Source organism: Falco rusticolus, chromosome 9, assembly GCF_015220075.1.
Source record: "Falco rusticolus isolate bFalRus1 chromosome 9, bFalRus1.pri, whole genome shotgun sequence".
Lineage (NCBI taxonomy): Eukaryota > Metazoa > Chordata > Aves > Falconiformes > Falconidae > Falco > Falco rusticolus.
This window is the reverse complement of record NC_051195.1, coordinates 6,228,954-6,250,769: the sequence shown is the minus strand read 5'-3', so window position 1 is coordinate 6,250,769 and position 21,816 is coordinate 6,228,954. Positions and strand designations below refer to the sequence as shown.

Genomic DNA, 21,816 nt, shown 5'->3' with positions numbered 1-21,816 from the left:
TATAACTTTTGATTTTATGTAAGCTGTGGCTGTTAAAACAGGTGAAATAATAAGATTAGGAAACTAACAGTAGGTATAAAGAACGTTTACAGCAAGGTATGCAACATTCTACACTTAAGGTACCTGAATTGCTCTTTAAGTATCCATTGTTGTGTTTAATAAAGTTGATACAGATATAAAGAAAAAAGAGAAGAACAAGTAAGTGTTCCCAGTGTCTAATAGAAAATTGTAACTTTTGGTGTTTCTGGAGGGTTTTGATCTTATTAAAGGTCATAGCTACTAGTTATTGATTTGTAATTTGAAAGAGGTCATTATTTCAGGGATGAGAAAGCAGAATTGCTTTAATGATTTGGTAAAACTTACCCAATATTCACCCCTGGGATTATTGGTGGGTAGCAATTAATAATTTTCCTGATCTTGAGTAATCAAAACAAAAAGAAACATTACTTTTTCCTGCAGCTGGGTATGTTGTGAAAATGCAAGAATAAGCAGATTTTCTACAGGCTCTACAAATAGGTTCAGGAAAATGTCTTGATCCAAATGGATATCACTGGCTGTGGAGAACCTTGGAGAGTTTAATGTTCGGGATTTAAGCACTAGATATCAAAATACTTCTTTAATTGTAAAATATAATAGTTAAAGATATTTAAAAATAAACCGAGAGAAAGAGAAACAACTGTAAATGCTGCATTTGCACTAAGTTACAGAAGAGAAGAATAAAATGGGTGTAAATATTCTTTTTCTAAAATCACTTTTTATAGGTACAAGTAATGGCTCTGTCCTGGTGTTTCATCTTACAAGTGGACTCTTACACAAAGAGTTAAGCATCCATTCCTGTGAAGTCAAGTAAGATTTTAACTCCTTCTATAATCCTTCTGGGAGACAAATACTAAAACATGTAACATTGTACCAGCAATGTGCAAGTCTTGCTTCATTTGTCAGTGATGCTCAAGAAAATTTCCTGTTGAGTAACAAACCCTAAGAGTTTCTCTGCAATATATAAGCAGTAATACACTGTCAAAATCACAGTGAAACTTACATTGAACTAAATATTAGAATTGTATCTGTGCCTGCTGATCTAGGATGGATATCAACTACTTCGTTTCTTGAGTCCATTGTAGTACAAAGAAGTCTTTTTAAGACAAGAAACGTTATTACAGTGTCTTATTTTTATAACTGTTATGATTCATAGATTGCATTCTTTGAAATAATTCTGTTTTGTACGCCAGGGTTTATTTACTTTGCCCCCTTGGGGCTGAAATTGCTATTGAGACAGTTCTAGTCCTAACCGAAGTAAAAATAATTTTATTGTTGAAACATCATAAAGATTGAATACAGGACTCAGTATTTATGCATCCTCAGAAGGCACAGGGTTAGTTTTAAAGCTGTTGTACTGTGTGTTTGTGTGTAGACAATGGCATAACTTTTTGGATAACTAATGGCAAAGATACTCAGGATGGTGCTTGCTGGATACATATTTCCAGACAGATTTAATTGTGGAAATAAAACATATTTTGGTAGTAATATGAGTAAAAATTTGTATCAGACTTGTGGCATGAAGCCTTCCTCAGGTTAAGGTCTTCGTTTTACTATTCATTCTACAAAATGTTAAGAAAAGTACAGGTGACAGAGAATAGATAGCTTTAGGAATTCATTATGGAAACCTGCTTTGAATCTACCACCAAATTATTCAGTATATTTGTTTGGTGTGATTAGTCAACATTGTCCCTTTCTGTTATAAACCATTTCAGTTTTATGGTTTCATGCTATTACCTACGCAGAAAATTATTTTCGTTTTATTTCTTGTCGTGCAGCACAAGAGGATATTACTTTTTTCTTATTAAGGTCATTATAGAATTCAAAGTGAAAACCACTAATAACATTTCAGAGATTAAAAAAAAATATTTAAAATGGGGAGACAGAAGAAATTCTGCTTTTTAAAAAATACTTCTTTATCTATTATTTAGGCTTCATGATTATTTGAAGTATTGTTAGTTTGGGCTTTGCAATTTCTAAAGGTTTTCCAAAGTTTTTTGAAAAACTTAAAGAATACATTTGTCTTTTTAGCAACTGTCGTCATAAAAGTGGTAGTTCTAGAACACAATTAAAATTATTGTGAATTTTATTTAGCTGTGAGCTGTTATCTAGGTAAGTCTTAAATACTTGTTTTAATTTCCTCAATTGTCTACTTAATGATCTGAGTGACTTTCTACATAATTTTTACAGGCTCACGGGAATGCTTTAAGCAATGTAGAATAAGGCAGAGGGATTTTTTTTTTTAATTAATATTCATGGAGTGCAACAGTTTTTCTTTCAGTGGGAATTGTTATTTTACCTCTAAAATGCAGATAGATTGGATAATGCCTCTATTTCATTTTTACCTGAAAATACACCTTCAGCAAACATCATTATTTTAGTATGTAATTTAGAATAACCTGAAATCGTAACTCAAGGCCAGCAGAGTTTTCAGCGCTCTGTAGTTTGAGAAGAGAATGTAATAAAAATAAGGTCTTTGGAATGGCAACTGTCCTGTACATAACAAGTGTGCTAAAACCATGGCCACTGAATTGTGTAGGTACTAGCAATTCTGACATATTTTTTTTTGGCTATTGAAGTGTTCTTTTGTAGAAGCTACATAATGTAGTCACATGCTACATGATGTTTTTTGGTTTTTTTTTAAACTTTGCAATTCTGTATTGTGCTTAAGAGGAGGGAGAATTGTCTTTCTGTCCTCCATTTAAGATAGTTCATACTCGTGAGTAACGCTGAAATATTCATTTCATTTATGATTATTAGTTGGCTATTTCACTGTTTGTTTAGATCTGTGTGAGTAAATCGTTCTCCTTTGAGTTTAATTTGGTTTTTATAAGGAGACTGAGGTGAGAAGCAGCAGAAACGCTTCAGAGCACACAAAAGGAAAAGTCAGTCGGGCTACTGCTAGGAGCAAGTGAGGGAAAAATCCAGAAGGAGACTAGAGCATGTATGCTGGGTGAAAGAAGCTGTGAGCAGGAGGTCAGTCTTTCTTCTTTCAGGATAGAGAAAAGCAAGTAATTGCTATTATTAAGAGGAATAAGAAGATCCATGAAATAACTAAGTCTGATACCTGTTCTGTCTTCAAAGTGGAGCAATCTGAGCTATTGTGGTAAGATAGGAGATGCTAATACACCTTCAATGCAGAGAAGACAATATTTGAGACATGTAAGTAAAATGCCTGTGATGTAACTTCTAGTTCAGTGAAACTGATGCGTTTGCAATGCCTCTCACTGCTACTTTTGCTTATTCTGGTAGATAGATAATTGACTAGAGCAGGGCTTCTCATTCTTTTTCACTGAAGCTCAGCAAGTTCAAGATTGCAACAGCTTTAATTTTTAAAATTAAAATCTCCTTGACTGTAACAAGAATTTGCATGGCCTGCAGGCAAAACTTGAAAATTACTGCATTGCAACTAAATGTTAGTGGTTGAATTTAAGCTGTTTTAGCAGGTGAATTTAAGCTGACTCCGCTTTGGGAAACTGCTTTGCAAACATTCATCCCCTCCTTAAAAACAACTTGCTTCACGTAGAGAAAGATGAATGAAAAATATCTACCACTTCGGTCACACACGTGCTGGTGTGCTGGTTTTATTTCTGTGCATTAGTAAATACCCGTTGCCTGAGAAGCGTAAGCAGTGCTGCAGTGAAATCCTCGTATTTGGAATTGAAATTTGAAGTCACCATTACAGGATATACAATTACCTCCACTTTCAGCGTTTAACTGTAATTTCTTTTTCTTAACCTTCCCCTTATTAAAAAGGAAAACCTTGATTCGTTGCTGATGTTCACTTTTGGACATGGAGACCATACAAATACTTTTGAAGTACTAGGAAAATTATTTTTAAGTAACAAAATTGGAGACTGAGGGTATTTTCTGATAATATGATTCAGATTTTAACATAGTATTCTTTAAAGTATGGTTTTTTTTTCCAGTTTTACCTCTTTTTCTTATAATTAATTTGAGTGGCAGCTGCCTTGTCATAAAGCCACAACAATCCATTCCCAGCTAGAAAAGTCATTTGTGTTTTTATCTGCTTCAGTACACTCTGTAATTTGTTTGCATTGGAAACATTAATCAAAACAACTGAATCTTACCCCTGAAGTAACTGAGACGAGTTGAAAGTACAGAATAGCTGAAATTCATATCCAGTCTGAGAAATAGTTTACAGCTGAGTGTAGCCCTTTATTCTAGTAGACAGAGATGTCTTTTATGAGGAATTTTTGCAAATGACGCTATTTCAATAGGGAAGGCATTACTTGTTTCCTTCATTAAAACTTGAACCACTGTCTGCAGATTCCCAGTTTACATGTGTGACGATAACAAATATTATATTGTTTCAGGGTAGCTTAGCAGTTAGCTAAGGGTTCCTTTTGGTTATGAGTGTCTTGGGTTTCTGAAGGTTTCCATTGGTATTGACAGATGGCCAGCCAGCAGCAAAGTAAAAGGGCCTGTCCTGTTAAATCTGAGCTGATGAAAGAAGTATGGAAAATGCCTCAGGTCTGTGAACGAGAATGGTGAATAGCTCCTGGCAGTAACCATGCATGATGGGTATCCTCTGCTATTTCCAAAAAACATAGGTGAATAATAGATAAACATTAGAAAGGTGTCAGGATTCATATTTCTTCATTTCAGAAAGCTCCTTGTATTTATGACCCTTCGGAGACTTGCAATGTCACACGTTATTGCAATTTTAGATTTCTATTCAATCATTCCTGTAACGTTTAAATTAATAATTGAATACTTTTCATTTTGATTGAAATTATTGGTTGGACTTTCATAGGACCTGGTGGGAAAAGGGCTGGGTCCTAAATTTTTTATTTTACTTGATGATTTAGGAGTAAAGCTTCCCTTTTTTTAAAGCTTGAACTCAAAAAATAAAGATAAATATGGCTGTAACTTACATGTGCGCAGTATTATGGGAGTGCTTTTGCTTTCACCCATCTACATTGCATTTAGGAAACTTCTAGTTAATACAATGTGAGTTGGATTTACTGACAGTAAATAATACATACAGTCATTTATCTCTCTCGTATTTCACATATGTTCTTGCAAACAGACCATGATTTTACAATTGATGTAACAGAAGACTTAGTTGTCCTGAAAATAGTTCCTAAGTAATCTGTTTCAAGGATTTGAGGAGAACCTGAATCCTTTTATTTGTGTTAAAATAAACTTGGGTATATGTATGTATTAGAACAGTCTCAGTTTTCTTGTAGATTATGCTCCTTGATTTATTTCACAGATAAAGCACTTAGCAATTTTTGCTGGCACAAAGTGTGTGTGTGAAATGGGCCAAGAGGACGCTCTCATTTTGGAACAGGACCACCTAGTGCTGCTTTCTGTCATGTTGTGGTCTGTGGTATATTTCAAGAATTTGCTTAGAACACGTGTGTGCTGACAGTATGTTGTACACAGTGTAACTTTACCTACTTGCAACACTTCAAGGTAATGTGGTTCAGGGCTGCCTTGGCATGGTCTAAAAGAAGAGAAACAACGAACAGGTTTTCAGCTGTTTTGTAATAGCCTTTGAAATTTGTTCAGCGCCTCTTTTTTTTTTTTTTTTTTTTTTTTAATCATCTTTGTTTCTCCTTTCTGGACTGAAAGAATCAAGTCTACCTACCCTGCTCTCCATATTAATATTTTTTTTTCTTTCTGTATGCCAGCAAAATTGTGTTACTTGATAGTGCTTCCCATCTAGTAAACCACTGATTTAATCGGAGCAGTGCTTATAGTCCACTCAAGCGCTGAGTATCTGTGAGGGATATTTTCAAAATTTGCCAGTGTTTCTAACTGAAATTTGTGTTCTAACCAGACAAGAACTAGTGTAGTCTGAAAAGAAAGCTGCTCTTTAATTTAAATTTGGTAATTTTTTATCATAGTTGTGAATGTATAGCTGCTTCTTATGCTTTTCTAGCCATTTGATTATTTTGGCTAATATGCTTCATATACTCTCTTCTGATGACAGGGGAATCGAGTGGATAAGCTTGACTGGATTTATTTCCTTTGCCACATCAACACCTAACAATCTGGGGCTAGTAAGGAATGAGCTGCAGCTGGTGGACCTACCAACAGGTTAGTATTTCCTAAGACATTTGTACAAGAGGCTGACAGATCTGCTGGGGAGTGACAAACATAAGTTCTTAGACCTTTTTTTTTTTTTTTTTTTTTTTTTCCCTTCTGTTGTCACGACAAAATAAAGTAATGAGGAGTTTTAACTGGTTCTGCTCTTCTGTCCTTGTGAAGCCACATAATGTGTTCCATCTGGTGCTCTGCAGACAGACTTGAAAACACCACCTTTGCAAAGATGTTTTTGGCTTGGACTTACTAAAAGAATGACTATGTGTCAGCAGGAGGTTTAGGAGCATTCCCGCAGCCACGGGTATTAGCGGTGTATTTTGTTCACAAAATGCATGTAGTTCAAAATGTGTTTTGTCACAGTTACACCCATTGTTTTCTGTGTGCCTGAAATAGCGTTGAACCGTTTATTGTGATTTGTGTCAGCAACAGATAATTTTTCAAGTTAGGGCAGGCATGTGGCCAGAATTTGAGTGGGTGTATAAATGTAAAATGGGTATTATAATAATAAAATCTGATACTTTTGTAAATATTTGAAAATGTTTAAAAATAAATTACATTTTAGAAGATACTGTTGATAGCAAAATTAACATGTTATGTGTGTTTTTAAAACATTCTGGCTTTCTAACGGATGACAAATATATTTGTGACTAAACTCGATATATGTACAATACTAGGACGTATAACTTGGGAGATCAGACAATCAAAAATAGGAAGCACTTCAATAATATTAAATTATATTTGAATGTGAAAATCTGAAGCCATTTAATTTCTAATTGAAGAGCCTAAATCTTGTAACACATGGCTAATTATGAATTGCTTTATCTAGCATAAAGGGTTTTTTTATTGTTTTTTTTTAAGCTTATGGAAAAGACCAGGTTTTTTTATTTCCAGGGTGCTGCACAAAGAGGCTATTCTTTTAACATGACAGTATTGTATTTTTTTCCATATGTCTTTTGTTGATTTGTTTAATTTTTCAAAATATGTATCTTTTTTGTTTTGATTTTAATCTCATATAAAATGGTATTTTGATTTTTCACTCACTTTTTAAATCAGTATTGAAACAATTATAAATATAAGTGATAAAAGGTTCAGTATTTCCACGGGCAACCAAGTTTAAAGTAAATGTGAATACCTGAGACCTTAGCATGTGGTTTGCTTCAAAATAGGTACATTTCCTCTTTTAAAACTTACAAGAAAGGCATAACTACTTAACTGTTTGATTGCTGGTTCTTCTGTCACTAATTAGCTCAACTTTCTGTTTTGGTGCTAGGAAAACTCTGCTGATATGTATTTACTTCATGAATACTGTGACAAAATTCTCATTTACATCTCTGAACAAACAAATAGGACAAAAATTCCAAAGGTGTTTCATCACTGACGAAGAAAATAGAGCTGGAAGGTTTCCTTAGCCTGGCCTCTGACATGAGAGCACTAACTAGCATTGTTGATAACTAGATTTATTCACATAACTGGCATAAGTAACTTAGGTATGAGTAGCCACAAGAACAGCTGGAGTTCGAAAACTTGAAATTTTCTTGAAAGCTAAGGAGAATGAAACTTGCATAAGAGTTGCTGTGATACCCTGGTGTTTGTACATTGTTATTTATTTTAGTGATATGTATAACACTTTTAATTCTCCAACACGTTTTACATATGGGTGAAAATTTTGTTGGGGATAAGATTGTAAGTTCTTAAGGTTTATTGGTTTAGCTGGAAAGAGAGAATGGTTCTGTTAATTTCACCATGGAAATACTTGCAGAGTTAATTTCTCTTACAAAACTTGAAAACTGGTGAACTTCCTCCTTGGGGAAATAAGTGCTCGTTGGCTTTGAGTGCAAAATAAGTCTGTATTTATGTAACGCTGATGATGCATCAGTTTCAGTAGTGCTCTGGATGCAAGTCAACTCTTACGTTAGTAAAGTTTACATTATGTTTAGTCCTTCGAAATGCAGTAAAACTTCAACAATGACAAGACTAATATAAAAAATGGCAGGTTACTTAGAGATGTTCTGGTTTAGTTTGTAAACTGTTTCTGTTTACACACAGAACAATTTATAAACTATTTCTGTATTTATATTTAGTTTAGTAAATGTTTTTCTTTTCCCTGATGTTTTTGTATTCCAGGCAGGAGCATTTCATTTCGTGGGGAGCGAGGCAATGACGAGCCAGCTATTGAAATGATAAAGGTGTCTCATTTGAAGTAAGTAATTAGCCTTGTGACATTTGTAAATTTTACTGTACTGCATGAAGATCCTCATGACAATAGAAATTCCAGGAAAAAACAGTCCAGAGAGTATAGAAAAATGTGCAACAGCATCAAGAGAAAACTATTCAGAGTATTAGTTCAAAGTGCAAAAACTGTGAGTGTTCCCCTCGTTGACTTTGTCACTTCAGGACCCGATCACATTGCAGGGTCAGTCATTAATGTTTTCGTTCTTTTCAGAGTTGTGTGCACTGAACAGATGTTTTGATTATATTAGGGAGAGTAAAAGTGCTGAACAATTTTTGTCAGCTTTGATTATGTTAGGAGTTCATTCCCTTTTCTATAACTTAAGCCTTACTTAAAACCAGAAGATTGGTATTAAAGGTGGGATGATTTTTCACGTGTTTATTAATTTTTTCTAACTATATATTTCATACCTTTTATGATAATTTTCTGCTGGAAAACCACGTGTGAGGTTTAGTTGTTTGGGAAGTCAGCTGATAAATAACCACATTGTTTACCATCAAATCCTGCTTATTTTGAGGTTAGGCCTGTGACAGGAGGCCCTCATCTTCATAGTATCAAAAATAACATCAGCAGTACTCTGTGAGATTACTTTACTTTCCTGTGTAAATGAAATTAGTGTTGCCTTGAATAAGGCATTGTCTAAATTTTAAGTGTCTTTTCTTTACAGTGGAGGAAAAAGATTAATGTTCTTTAGCTTGCATAGGAATATTTTCAGAAGTATTTATGTGTTCCAGAGGATTTGGAAGAATTCAACTATATAATGGTCTTATTAATACATTAAGAATTAAGAACAGCCGTGGGTTTAGGTGAAGAGACTGGAAGGTTAAGTGAGAACAAGAAAGGATAGTTCATTTGAATAGAGGTTAATGCAGTTGAAAAGAGTGTGTATAGCTGCAGAGCCTCTGTATTTTCAAGTTAAATGTGAAAAGTGGTAGATGGAAGGTGTTTTACTCGGCAGGCTCCACAGGCGAAAGGTCTGAAGACATGAGTGACAAATGGTTTAGTGTAAGAGGATTTTGTGTTCATTTATCACTGGATTAGGGAAGTGGCATGCGTCTGGAGTAGTGAGGAAAAAAAAAAATATCTGTCCAGCCTACAGTCTTGATATGCCTTTCTGATATCTCGTGCAGTCATCGGCTCAGGCTGAATATGGCTAAGTGAGAGGTGCTGCTGCCTTCCCTTGAATTGAATTACTTCCCTTGTCTCCTTTACAGTAATTGAGCAGTACCACCTGACAGAAATTTCTAATTCTTTTAGCTTTGAAGGAGGTCTCTTTTGTACCTTAGTAACTCAAGGAAATCACAAGCTTCAGTGTGGGATTTGAGCCAAGTTAATTTACTCTGCTTCCTCTTAGTTTATGAGGGTTTCCAGAGCTGATATGAACAATGTGTGTGAAGTAAAATGCTCAAATTAAAATGGAATGATTACTTTTGACATAGTAAGCTCTTATTTGTTTTAGGCAGTATCTAGCTGTCGTGTTTAAAGACAAACCACTGGAGATCTGGGATGTCAGAACATGCACTCTACTCAGAGAAATGTCTAAAAACTTCCCTACAGTGACTGCTTTGGTAAGGAATAATATCTGTTACTTATTGTTTAGTAAATGTAATATGTTGAGATGGTACAAAAATATATGAACAATTTTGCAGCAAAATGTTGCTTTACCGGTAGCATACAGATAAGTGCTTTCACCTGTCCCTTTTCATCTGTCATCAAATAGAAAAAGAAGAAAAAAGGAGGTACTGGTGGAAAGATACGGTCTGCAACTTGGGTGACAGAGGGAGATGTCATAGAAAGCAGTTTTCATTGAAATCATAATTAACAGGAAAACACCCAGTAAACTCAAGGAATAAACATTTGTCTTTTCCGTTTTTCCTGGACAATTTTTCACAGGAATGGTCACCTTCTCATAACTTGAAAAGCCTGAGGAAGAAGCAGTTAGCAGCCCGTGAGGCCATGGCGCGGCAGACGGTTGCATCAGATACCGAAGTCAGCAGTGTTGAATCTTCTATGATTAGGTATTTCTCATTCTGATATAATTCTATACTGTATCAGTTGTTTTCCACCATGTGCCATTGTTCTATCTATAGAGCAGAATATTTTGGAACTGATTCTTGAGTACACACCAGGCAAAGCAACTCTAGGGGTCTCCCTTCATCTTTTAGATGTGAAACTTTGATTTACTGCTGAATAAGAGAAAGAGTGTACTTGTTTCTCTCCATTGTGTCCATAGCAGTCCATTAGTTACCTGATTCTTGAAATAAAGCTCTTTTTTTGCCCCGGAATGTTTACACATGTGGATAAATGGGTTAACTGTTGCTTCTGGATACATTGTTTTGGAGGATATATGCATTTTTGTGCTGCCTCTGTTCATTAGTTAGTGAGAATTTCCCTTGCAGTTCAAATTTCAAGGAAGAAACTCTTGTGTCTCATTGCATTCTCTTTAAAGCTTGTTACAGGAAGCCGAAAGTAAATCGGAGCTGAGCCAGAACATTTCTGCCAGAGAGCACTTTGTATTTACAGGTGCTGATGGGCAGGTTTATCACCTCACAGTAGAAGGAAACTCCGTAAAAGACAGTGCAAGAATTCCTCCTGATGTGAGTTCCAATTTTCCATATCATTGATGCTTTAATTTTTTCTTAGCTGTGATTGCTAGAAAAAGGATTGGTGATACGCATTAGGGTGACACATGGTCATTAATATAGTAGTTTGAAATATGAAATAAAAAGCCCAGCTTCAAAAACGGTAGCAATTCTGTTTTCACAATCTTACATGTTTTCTATTGAAAAAGCTGTTGAAATTAATGACTTTTTTACAAGTTAGACTCTTCATAGGCCCTGACTTGCTTTCTGAATAAATAACATGGCATATTTTAAAGAATTTTAGTAAAACATATACAAGAAGGTTAAATAAAAAAGAGAATGTTACTGAAACATGGCTATGTTCTGTTAATGGATTTTATTATACATCATAAGGACAACTGAAGTGGGCCAGGGCACCCTTTTGTGAGTTTTAAGTTTGTTTTTTTCCCAGTTACTCTGAAGAATGGTCTTTCTTTTTTCAGTGGTTCTTGAAGGCTTTGATAAATTGAACTCACAAATAGGAATTATTTTTATTTTTGTTTCCTACCTTAGTATAGGCTACTATTTTGATTAATGAAGTCTGTCATGTTGATGTTTCCTTGCAACAAGAGACAGAGAAGTGATTTCCATTGCTTTAAACCCAAAATTTCTTGGAAGGAAACATATGTTGAAGCATATTGAAGCAAATATGACTGCCTAGATAAATACTTCTATTCAACAGAATTGTTTCTGTTTTAACTGAGCAGAATGTGGTCTGTCATGTCATATAATATTTAAAAAGAAACTAAATACGAATGTTGAAATGTTTGTTCCTATGTTTGACTCTATTAATCACAAGATTTTGTTCTGCTTCTTAACTGTTCCCAGGGAAGTATGGGTAGCATTACCTGTATTGCCTGGAAAGGGGATATCCTGGTTCTTGGGGATGTTGATGGAAACTTAAACTTCTGGGATTTGAAAGCTAGAGTATCCAGGTATGAATGCAATTTAATTGACAAATATGAGGTAATGAGTGTTAGAGTGTTCCCCCGCTCCTCATTTTTGTCCTTCACTGTAAGAGGTCATCTGTGGTGTTTGAGGGGGAAAAATGCAAGCATTTTGAAATAAAATTTCAGAAAATGCCCACTGTGTTACAATTTACTGTATTTCATCTTTTGTGTCTTCAAATGGATTAACATTTTGTCAAGGTTTTTAAAACAGCTAGATATCTTTCTTACATTAAATCTGCAATTGCTTTTGGTAAAAAGTATTGTAGTTTCTTTTTCAAGCATTTGATCTTAGTTTTCATAATTTGGATAGCCATTTGTGCGTATATCGATAGATAGTTCTCCTTCTCGACCTGTACAATAATAGGATATGCAGGGTTCATTGAAAGGTTTTAACTACCCCTAATGTTAGGTGTAGAAGGATTTATATTAATTTGTACTTTTCTTAGGGGGATTCCTACACACCGAAGCTGGGTGAAAAAGATACGTTTTGCCCCAGGGAAAGGAAATCAAAAGCTTCTTGCAATGTACAATGATGGAGCAGAAATCTGGGATTCCAAAGAGGTAAGCATCTCTTGTTTGATACGTGCTACCTTGCAAAATACACATACTACATCTGAAAATCAGGATGAGTCAAGGATTAAGTTTTACTTAGTCATGATTTCTTGCTGACAGTTGTATGGTAAAGTTGTATGGCTTTTCTTGGAAGACTTCTCGTTCCTATGAAGCATTTCTAAGCAGTCATCAATAAAAAAAAAGCATCTTTCACTCATAAAGCTGCCAATGTGTCTGAGATACTCTGTCATTCCCTTATAATGTTTTTGAGGCAGACATTGAAAATTGAAGGGGGAGTCCTCGATCTTAGAATTTAATCTGTGGACAAGAGAGTATTTTTACTACAGGTTTCTTAACTTCTGTGCATAGTCAAGAGTATTTAATTTATTAGGATATACCGGAAAGCTAGACACTTGGTAATTAGCATTGTCTAGCTTCTCATCTTACTCAGAAATTCTGTAGTAACATTCACAAATCTTCTGGAGTTTTTCATAGGTCTTTCAGGGGATTATAGTACTATGGGGAAGGAAAGGGAATTATACTCTTTTACATGTCCCGGAGTAAGTTCAGGGTATGAGGGTATGAAACAGGAATTTTAATTTTTTTTTGTTCACTTTGTAATGAGCATCAGCTCTGAAATCAGACACGTAATTTGAGCAATATGAAACTCACCATTGATGATACGAGTTGGAGAGCAGATGTGACCAACAACTGTGAATTACATAGGCAGAGCAGAATATTGTCCTGCGTCTCTGCTTGAAGTTTGAATAGTTTTGATGCCATAGGATGCTCCTCCTGTAGCTGTTCCCTTTCTTTTTCTGGAACAAGGGAAGGAGTTTTCTACATGAAAGCATTTAAAATTAATTCACATTTTCGGCCAAAAATCTTTCAGAATATCTGTAGAAATATTTTGTAGTTTCAGTCCTGTTATCCATATAATCCTGTCCTTAGATCTTTACATTCGCCTACAATCAGTTATGCAGTATTTCCACGTTTTTCTCTAATTCTGTCACTGCTAAGAGTAAACATGCTCTAGACTGTTGTATCTTACATCTAACTCCGTGCTTTGCTCTAAGACAAGTGAAAGGAAACAGGAGTGTTGACTGCAGCAGCAACTTTGTTAATATTTCCTTGTATTAACAACTGTAATGGTCTGTTATGTTACAGAAGAGCTACAAGATGTCGAACTACTGACCTGTGGTTAAAAGTGTGGTTTGGAATGTTTTGTTTATGGACAACAAATCATCCTGTTCCCATAATCTTATGTGAATAGTATGTTTAAATGTATTTTTAGACAAGTTCAGTATTTATCAAGGAAAAACATGTTTGTGAAGAGCATGAGTTAATTAATGAGAACCTCACTTCTGCCTTGGTGCATGTATGCTAGATCACAGACTGGAATTAAAGAGGGATTGTAAATTTCCACCAGTTTACTGTGAAAATTCTACGTCAGAATAAGATCACAAAAAAGGCAACTGTACAGCTATCCTCAAAAGGATCTTTTCCCAGCCCTCAGTTGGGGAAAATACTGTTTCTGGGCAACCGCGTGCCTTGCTCCAAGGTTTTTAAATTCCCTTCTCTCCAGAAAAGACCATCATTAAAATGATTTATGACTAACTTCACCTTTTATTGCAAATTTTGTGGTCTGCCTCACGGGCGTGTGACAGAGTCTTACACCGTGTGATGGAAAGCCTACTAAAAATGAAAAATAACTCAACTTTTCAAGGTACAAATGGTGAGCAGTATAAGAAGTGGAAGAAATGTCAATTTCCGAATCCTGGATGTGGACTGGTGCACTTCAGACAAAGTGGTCTTGGCATCAGATGATGGATGCATTCGAGTTCTAGACTTGTCCATGAAAGCATCGTGTTTTAGAATGGATGAACAGGACTTAATAGGTATGTTGATTTCCTTTTTGCTGTTTACTGCTAGATACTTCATTTTGTAAGTAGACCATAAAAATGTTCAGCACTTGTATTAGAACAGGGAATTGTCACGTGTAGAGGATTTGGAATTCCTATAGTGTTCTCGTAGATGCAGATAAATGTTTTTAGGCTTAGGTAATAGGGGTGTTTTTTCGTAGAGGTTTAATTAATAAACTATACTTTTTGATGTCTTAATTGGAATATAAATTAACAAAATAAGAGCTTTTTGTACAGATGTCTAGCAAGTTGACCTAAAAAGCATCGGTAAATCAGTTAGTATCAGTACCTACATTACTGATATTAGTTACATGATTTTGAAACATTTGTTAATGTATGAAAATGTCTTTTCTGATATTTCCAGATACAAAAGGCGGTTTGTCAACTGGTAGACTGGTTCATTACTTTCCAAAGTAGATTTTCCCACTGAACTCTGAAATAGCAGTATTATGGCTGTTTGACTTTTTTTGCCGCATGTTTAAGAAGGGAATTTAAATATTTAAATAAGATACATTTTTCTACTTTTTATTACTATTGTTCCAAATAACTGCTTTTGGTTTGGTCTTTCTGGTTGATCCTGCCTTTACTCATACAATTTCATTAAAACATGTAGATTCTGACTAGGACATATGTAATAAACAAAGTCATGATGTGGGGAGCTGTGGTGTGGGCTGTTTGAGGAAATATGTAGTTTATCACAGCTTAGTTTTTTTTAGTATCAAGTGAATATTCTTTAATAGTAAGCTATAAAAATTAATAAAACCAAGCACGCTGAAATTAGGATATGCCAGTGGTAAGGTTGAGTGTGGTTTAGCTTCCTTCTGCCTCTACACTGTGATAATCTTTTAGTTACAAAATGACATTTACAAGATTCCTACAACATTCAGCGCATATGAAGTACAGGGAGTTGCTGTATATTTAGTAATGTGACTGGCTGGTACTTGTTTTGCTCCTAATTCACTGGGTACCATTTACAGCGTATCATCCAAACCTTGTACTGAATACAGGCTTACAGACTTTTAAATCTGTATTGCAACAGCTAGTACTATAATTTTCATCTTATTTGCTAGTATAGACGTGTATTAAACTTCACAACATCCTTTTTGGATGATGGGTGTTAATCCTTGTCTTATACTGTACAAACTACAAATGCAAAGTAAAACTGAAACGTGCATTATGATACATTTTGGGATAGCTGTGCTTATTTTTTCAGCATGTCCTTGCAATAGTAATAATAATTATATACAGCTCTACCTAGTGCTAGTAAAATCTATTCCAGGAGTCTGTGGTGAAATTCAATATGGAATATCCTGAAATTCTCATTTGAGCATGGCTGATAACCCTGTATCTTCTATGAAATGTTTTTGCTTGAGTGTAAAGATAAGCTTTATATTTCTAGTAACCCATGCTGTGTATATGAAAAGACCGTGATTTATGGTTTTCTTCTGGTGCTTGCAAACAAGGTGGTACGCTTTATGGTTACTGAACACAGTGTTATTACACGTTAGCCACTCAACAATGAATCTTTCCCTTTTGTTTCAGAACCTGCATGGTGTCCCTATCTGCTTGTTCCAAGGGCTTCGTTAGCTTTAAAAGCATTCTTGTTGCATCAGCCATGGAATGAGAAATATTCTCTAGAAATTACAAACATGTAAGAAGAAATATGTATCTCTATATAAAATATTAGTATTTTTTTAAACCCTACATGGTTTTATTAGTCTTTCTGTGCAATTAACTGTTGAAACTGTAAGTTTCCTCACTCTTTGGGACAGTCGAAAAGATAATAGCTTCATTATTTATTACTAAAAGTAATAAATGGAAAAAGCTTTAAAGTCAAGTATTGTATTTCTTTTGACGTTCAGTAGCACTTGGCTATTGAAAACTGTTTGGTTTAAGGTATTGGCAGTATTTTTATTTCATTTAAAGGTTATATAATTTCAGAGAAAAACTGTGTTCTCTTTGTTCAAGAAGTTAGTGTAAGGACAGTCAGGAGTTGGTTCCTAAAATGTAATTGAAAGTGATAGTCTAACTGCCAGTCTGACAGGCCTGTCTTTACTTTTGAGAGCCATGCTTCTCATCGTAGTAGGGGCACCTTTCTGTATCCTTCATTGTGTTTCTGTGCTGTTGGTGGCCACGTAACAACGGGCTAGGAGGTATTGACCCTTTCATTAATCTCAAGTTAGTGAATTAAAGTGGGAAACGGAAAACCTCTGACTCTTGAGGTTGAGAGAAAGCAGGAACAATCTTTCATTACTATTTTGGAACTAGCAACTGGACAAGGAATCTTGCATGAATGGCTTACCATAAGATTACAAAAGATTGTTTCCATATATGTTCTTGCGTTTTTCTACTACCAGTAATACTCTTCCATTTCAGATAATTCTATCATTTTGGTAATACAGGAAACCTTTTTCTTTTCCTTTTTTTTTTCCTTTTCTTTAATCCAGTGATTATCCAGAGAATGAAAATATTAAAAACCTTCTTCAAGAGCAGTTGAATTCATTGTCCAAGTAAGAATTTTCCTATTAATATTTGAGTAAGTTAAGGAATTCAGAGAAGGCAAAAAATGTGAAATCTGTGGGAACTCACAATTTAATGAAAAAAACTATTTTTGCCTCTCTAAAAATAAGATTAACAACAGCTTTTATTTTAAACAGTTAATTTTTGTTTTTATGTAACTTACAGGTGGTGCTGTATTAATTTTATTGAAGATTTTAATATTTATATTTTTATTTTTCTAATATAAACCATAATACCATCTGAAATACATTTTTTTGAACAAGCAAACTATCTCAAAGTAGCTTGTTAAATACTGACTCAACATTCAAAATGTACTGTTCTGAATATATGAAGTGTGATAAGCCAGTATTGAATTTTTAACAGTGCATTATTGTAGTACTGGTTGACAGCAAGAGTTTTGAAGATACTGATTAAGGTTAGTATATAATTTGTAACTGACCACTGAGCATTCATAATTTTTTAGGCAATACTTCTCAGTGATGTATGGTTCTTTGATGTTGGTCCAGGCTGTCTTGGATGCTGCTACTTAAATGCTCCAAGGTTTGTTAAGAAACTTAAGCTCCGAGGGAGAAAAGACAAACAATTCTAAAAATCTTTTGTTGAACATATACTGCTTATACAAAGAACAGATTTTGACATTCCATTTAAACTATGAAAATTACATTTAAAGCTAGTAAACAGAAGTTTTTCCACTTTCCTTTTGTCCTTTCATTTAGTAGCATGGAAAAGATAACTTAGCATGTTTTTATCCGGTCTGAAACCTAGGTAACCTAAATTCATGCATGTGGATCTCTTAAGCTATGGCACTACATAGTTGCAAAGTTATATGTAATTGAATTAATCTTATCATTTGTGGGATCACTGTGGGCTAATTTATAGCTTTGTATACACCCTTGTGGTTGTTCCTTTTATTACAAGAATAAGGGGTTCCTGATAGACTCACTATTTCTATTTAAACTGGTAGAGTGACTTGCTCCTTGAGATCAGTTATATTTCAAATTATGTATGCTTCCTGTTCTAATTGGTTTTATAGGTGCATTTTTTTTCTCTTCAGAAAAAAATGTGTATTTTTTGGTTTGACTTTTTTTTTTTTTTTAATTTGTAGCTGATATATTCTATTTGTGTTCAAAACCAGCGAAACAGAAATAATTGCACGGCATTTAACAGATTATTTTATGGCTTTGTCTTCTTGCAGTGACATAAAAAAACTTCTGCTTGATCCGGATTTTACTCTCTTGCAAAGATGTCTCCTAGTTGCCAGGTAGTAGCGATTCAGATAACTATATCAAGTGTTTCCTAATAAAATCTTGATCCAGTTAATGCATATGAATGTGCTGAAGTTTAAGTACTCAATTAGTTCTCCTTTCTGTCAGTGCAATGCCTAAACTACTTTGTTATGCCCGTATTAGAGTGTTTCAGGACTGAGAATGGAAATGTTACCTTGCTGAAATGATTAGTTTTATTAACTTCCTGGATGCAGAAAACTTCCTTCAGTCTTAGAGATACATTCATAAATGTCCTTCTGCTAACTACTCAACATTTAGTTGGACAATGCCCAAAAATGTCACTCAGAACTTCAGAACACCCAATAGATTATATGCAAACAGAGGAAGGCCTGGTTTTTATTTCAAATGTTTTGTTCTGTGTTATTCTGCCTAAACTATAGTTAACTTTAATCTGTCTGTATTCAGAGATGTTTTTCAAACTTGGTAACTGTCGTGTGGTTGAAAGAGGATATTGGCAATGAAGTGTAAAATAGTAATAAAATATAAATTTCCACATTGCTGAAATTCACAGAGATTAATTGCTATTGTAACAGTCTTTTGTCCAACCTCTTACTTACCTAGCTTGCTCGCTGTCATTCCTTAATCTTTTTCATGTAGTTTGTCCCACTGATCATACAAAGTACTTGTGGTGCCCTCAAGAATGCGTGGTCTCTGTAAAAAGATTTTAAATGTGTATTTTTGTGTGGCATATGAAAAAATACCATATTCTTGTCCCGATTTGTTTCTTCTCAGACTGTATGGGGATGAGTCTGAACTGCATTTCTGGACTATTGCTGCCCACTATTTGCACAGCTTATCCCAGGAAAAGCCTGCAAAACCAACGGACACAGCTATCCTTCAAGAACAATTGGTTAATCCCTTGGATATATGCTATGACACACTGTGTGAAAATCATTACTTCCAGGTAATTCAAAAGGAGTTAAAAAATAGTTCTAATAAGAATGTCATCAGCGGAATAAATGCTCAGCGTTGTAACATTCTTATTATCTTACAGCTTTTCACTAGACATATTTCACTTCTGTTAGTATCATACCACTCTGGATTAAATCACTCCCTATTATTTAAAAATAGGAGATGTTCCAAAACCTCTCAAAATACTTCCATATCTTTTAAATGCTTATTTTTATTTCTTATGGTAGTCTTAATATTTAAAACATTTTTTGTTCTTTGTACAGAAATTCCAACTTGAAAGGGTAAATCTCCAGGAAGTGAAGAGATCAACATATGATCATACCAGGAAATGTGCTGATCAGCTTCTTCTCTTGGGCCAGGTTTGTGGGTAATATTTGAATTTTTTATTCTTCTTCACTGTACATTTTATGTACTTACCCTATTCAAGTGAAGTTTTGTCTAAATCATACCTGTTGTTTCATACTTCGATTCAGCCAGTGCATGGTTTTTGCTGTACTAATATGTTATTATTACACTGCAGACTTTGTGTAATGACATGTTGTATGGTAATGTTTGTTGTTACCCGCTTCAGACTTACATGGGAACCCTATAAAAATCTTTCTTTCCATCTTGTGGCTGGAAAAAACTTACTTTTCCCAGAAATAACTAAAATTTAACATCTCTGGGATAACTCAGTCTGCACTTCACATTCTCATTTTAGGTAACAAAGGATGTAGCTAAGCTTTTGGGAGTTGTGTACTGAGCAGAGATGCTGTACAGAGCTGCTCACTGAGACTCTGATAGTATTGTTGCCTTTGTACGGTATATATCATGAGCTATTCCCTACTAATGCAGTTGTGCTGAATCCATTTCCAAAAATAGCTGTGGTAATGCTAGGTTGAACTTAAAAGATTTTTATGCCACTTTGCAAAAACGTCAACAAATGTTACCAGTAAAAGATGCCAGAAAGATTTAGTCTGTAGATAGTCTGTTTAAAATGCCAGTTTCTTAAAATATTAAAATGCCGGTTTCTTGAATCACTGTACTGGATTTTAATATGTATTTAATGTGACTTTTCATTATTTCTGTAATTATCTGAGCCATCAGCTTGACTGACCTTACCAAATTGACCTCTCAAAGTTAGGCACCTCATTTCAGGAGCAGGCAGAGATGACATACCTGCAGTGATTCATTCCAGCTGGAGACAGGTGCCTGCAGGCAGTGTAATGAGCCCAGCTGATTAGGTGCTCAGCTGTAGCGAACATTGTAAATGGCCAAATTCTACCTTTAAAATATCAGGTACTGAGTCAGTCCTTGAGATCTGGCCAGTTTCTGCATCTTTACAATTTTATTTCTTCTCTGCCTACCTTAAATGCCTTTCTTCCTTTTATAACATAGCAAAAGTTTAAGTAAACAAGGAAATAAACATACTGAACAAAATTTTTCTTTGGCCTGTTCTAAAAGCATTAGTCTGTGATTAAACATTATATTCATGGTGGGGTTTTAAATGCTATACTTCCTACAGATGATTTCTTTAAATAGAATTTTAATTAATACTATGCTGGTATATATTGTTGTAGTCTGTTTTAGAATAACTTTGCTTGTTCCGTGTCTTCAAAAGGGTAAAACCAGAAAGGCTTTTAAACAAAAGTGAATACTTTGTGGTCAAAGTTGTGGTGTTTTTTTCTCCTGCCAGACTGACAGAGCAGTGCAACTACTCTTAGAGACAAGTTCCGAGAATGCCCATTATTACTGCGATTCACTCAAAGCTTGCTTGGTCACAACTGTCACCTCATCAGGTCCATCTCAAAGTACTATTAAACTGGTAGCAACCAACATGATAGCCAATGGAAAGCTCGCAGGTAAGATATGGTTTGAATTTTTCTTTTGCTTATTACCTAGTAATTCTGAACATGATTAAGGCTGCTAATGGAGATGGGAGAGGAGGAAGTCCTGTTGTAATAGATCTTATATGTTGCATATGTTATAGTGTCCATTACCTAGAGTAGTTAATGCAGAAATGATCAGTAACTCAAATATGAAGTTCAACTTTTGATTTTCATTGGAAACCATTTTTTGGAGTGATTCTCTTAGTAATTCTTTGCACAAAAAGAGGCCGAGCACATAAAGCTACATATTTTCCACATCCCAATCTAAAGAATTAATTAACTATTGATGTCTTATTACTGAAATAGAAATATGGACTTAGTTTCCTTTCCAGTTCAGAACTTGTTTCAACAAGTGTGTGTTCTTATAATACAGGTTAATTTTGCTTAATGCAAGATATGTTCACCATACGGTGATTGACTGAAATATTCAAAGATACCCAGAGAAAGTACAAATGCCTGTACTTGCCTGGAAAAAATCCTTTCCACTTTGTGGACAATTAAGACTTCACTGTTAATAATTACGCTACAGACAGCGTTAAAATTTACATACAAAATCCATTTATTTGACTTACAAAGATCATTATCTCTTGACGGTGGGACGTCGAGTGAACTTCTTTTGTCATTTGTATTTAGGACAAAGATAAATGAGAGCTTTGTGAGGTCCTTCTAAGCTCTGTAGCCCAGGAAGAAGATACAATAACTGACACCCAGGGTATATGGAGAGCCAGGTGGTAGAAATCAGTTTTTTTTGATATCTTCATACCTAAGAAGGATCTAGAGATCCTTTTCCTGAGGGTGATTGACCTGCTCACACTTCCGTAGCAACTCTTTTTTTTTTTTCCCT

The 21,816-nt window shown here is 34.8% G+C and overlaps 1 protein-coding gene across 3 annotated transcripts in view; it reads left to right on the top strand.

Annotated features, from left to right (window-relative positions):
* WDR11 (WD repeat domain 11) overlaps nucleotides 1–21,816 on the top strand; it is a 46,222-nt gene that overhangs the window by 18,991 nt on the left and 5,415 nt on the right. For 2 of the 3 annotated variants that reach the window (XM_037400067.1, XM_037400066.1), the window contains exons 11-25: nucleotides 762–846; nucleotides 5,999–6,105; nucleotides 8,236–8,311; nucleotides 9,801–9,909; nucleotides 10,235–10,359; nucleotides 10,791–10,938; nucleotides 11,791–11,897; nucleotides 12,359–12,473; nucleotides 14,191–14,362; nucleotides 15,929–16,037; nucleotides 16,834–16,896; nucleotides 18,102–18,167; nucleotides 18,925–19,096; nucleotides 19,368–19,463; nucleotides 20,780–20,945. In XM_037400067.1, coding sequence (XP_037255964.1) covers nucleotides 762–846; nucleotides 5,999–6,105; nucleotides 8,236–8,311; nucleotides 9,801–9,909; nucleotides 10,235–10,359; nucleotides 10,791–10,938; nucleotides 11,791–11,897; nucleotides 12,359–12,473; nucleotides 14,191–14,362; nucleotides 15,929–16,037; nucleotides 16,834–16,896; nucleotides 18,102–18,167; nucleotides 18,925–19,096; nucleotides 19,368–19,463; nucleotides 20,780–20,945 — 1,716 coding nt within the window. Of the gene's footprint in view, nucleotides 1–761; nucleotides 847–5,998; nucleotides 6,106–8,235; nucleotides 8,312–9,800; nucleotides 9,910–10,234; nucleotides 10,360–10,790; nucleotides 10,939–11,790; nucleotides 11,898–12,358; nucleotides 12,474–14,190; nucleotides 14,363–15,928; nucleotides 16,038–16,833; nucleotides 16,897–18,101; nucleotides 18,168–18,924; nucleotides 19,097–19,367; nucleotides 19,472–20,779; nucleotides 20,946–21,816 lie in introns of those variants that run through there. The other variant, XM_037400068.1, reaches the window with a different exon arrangement.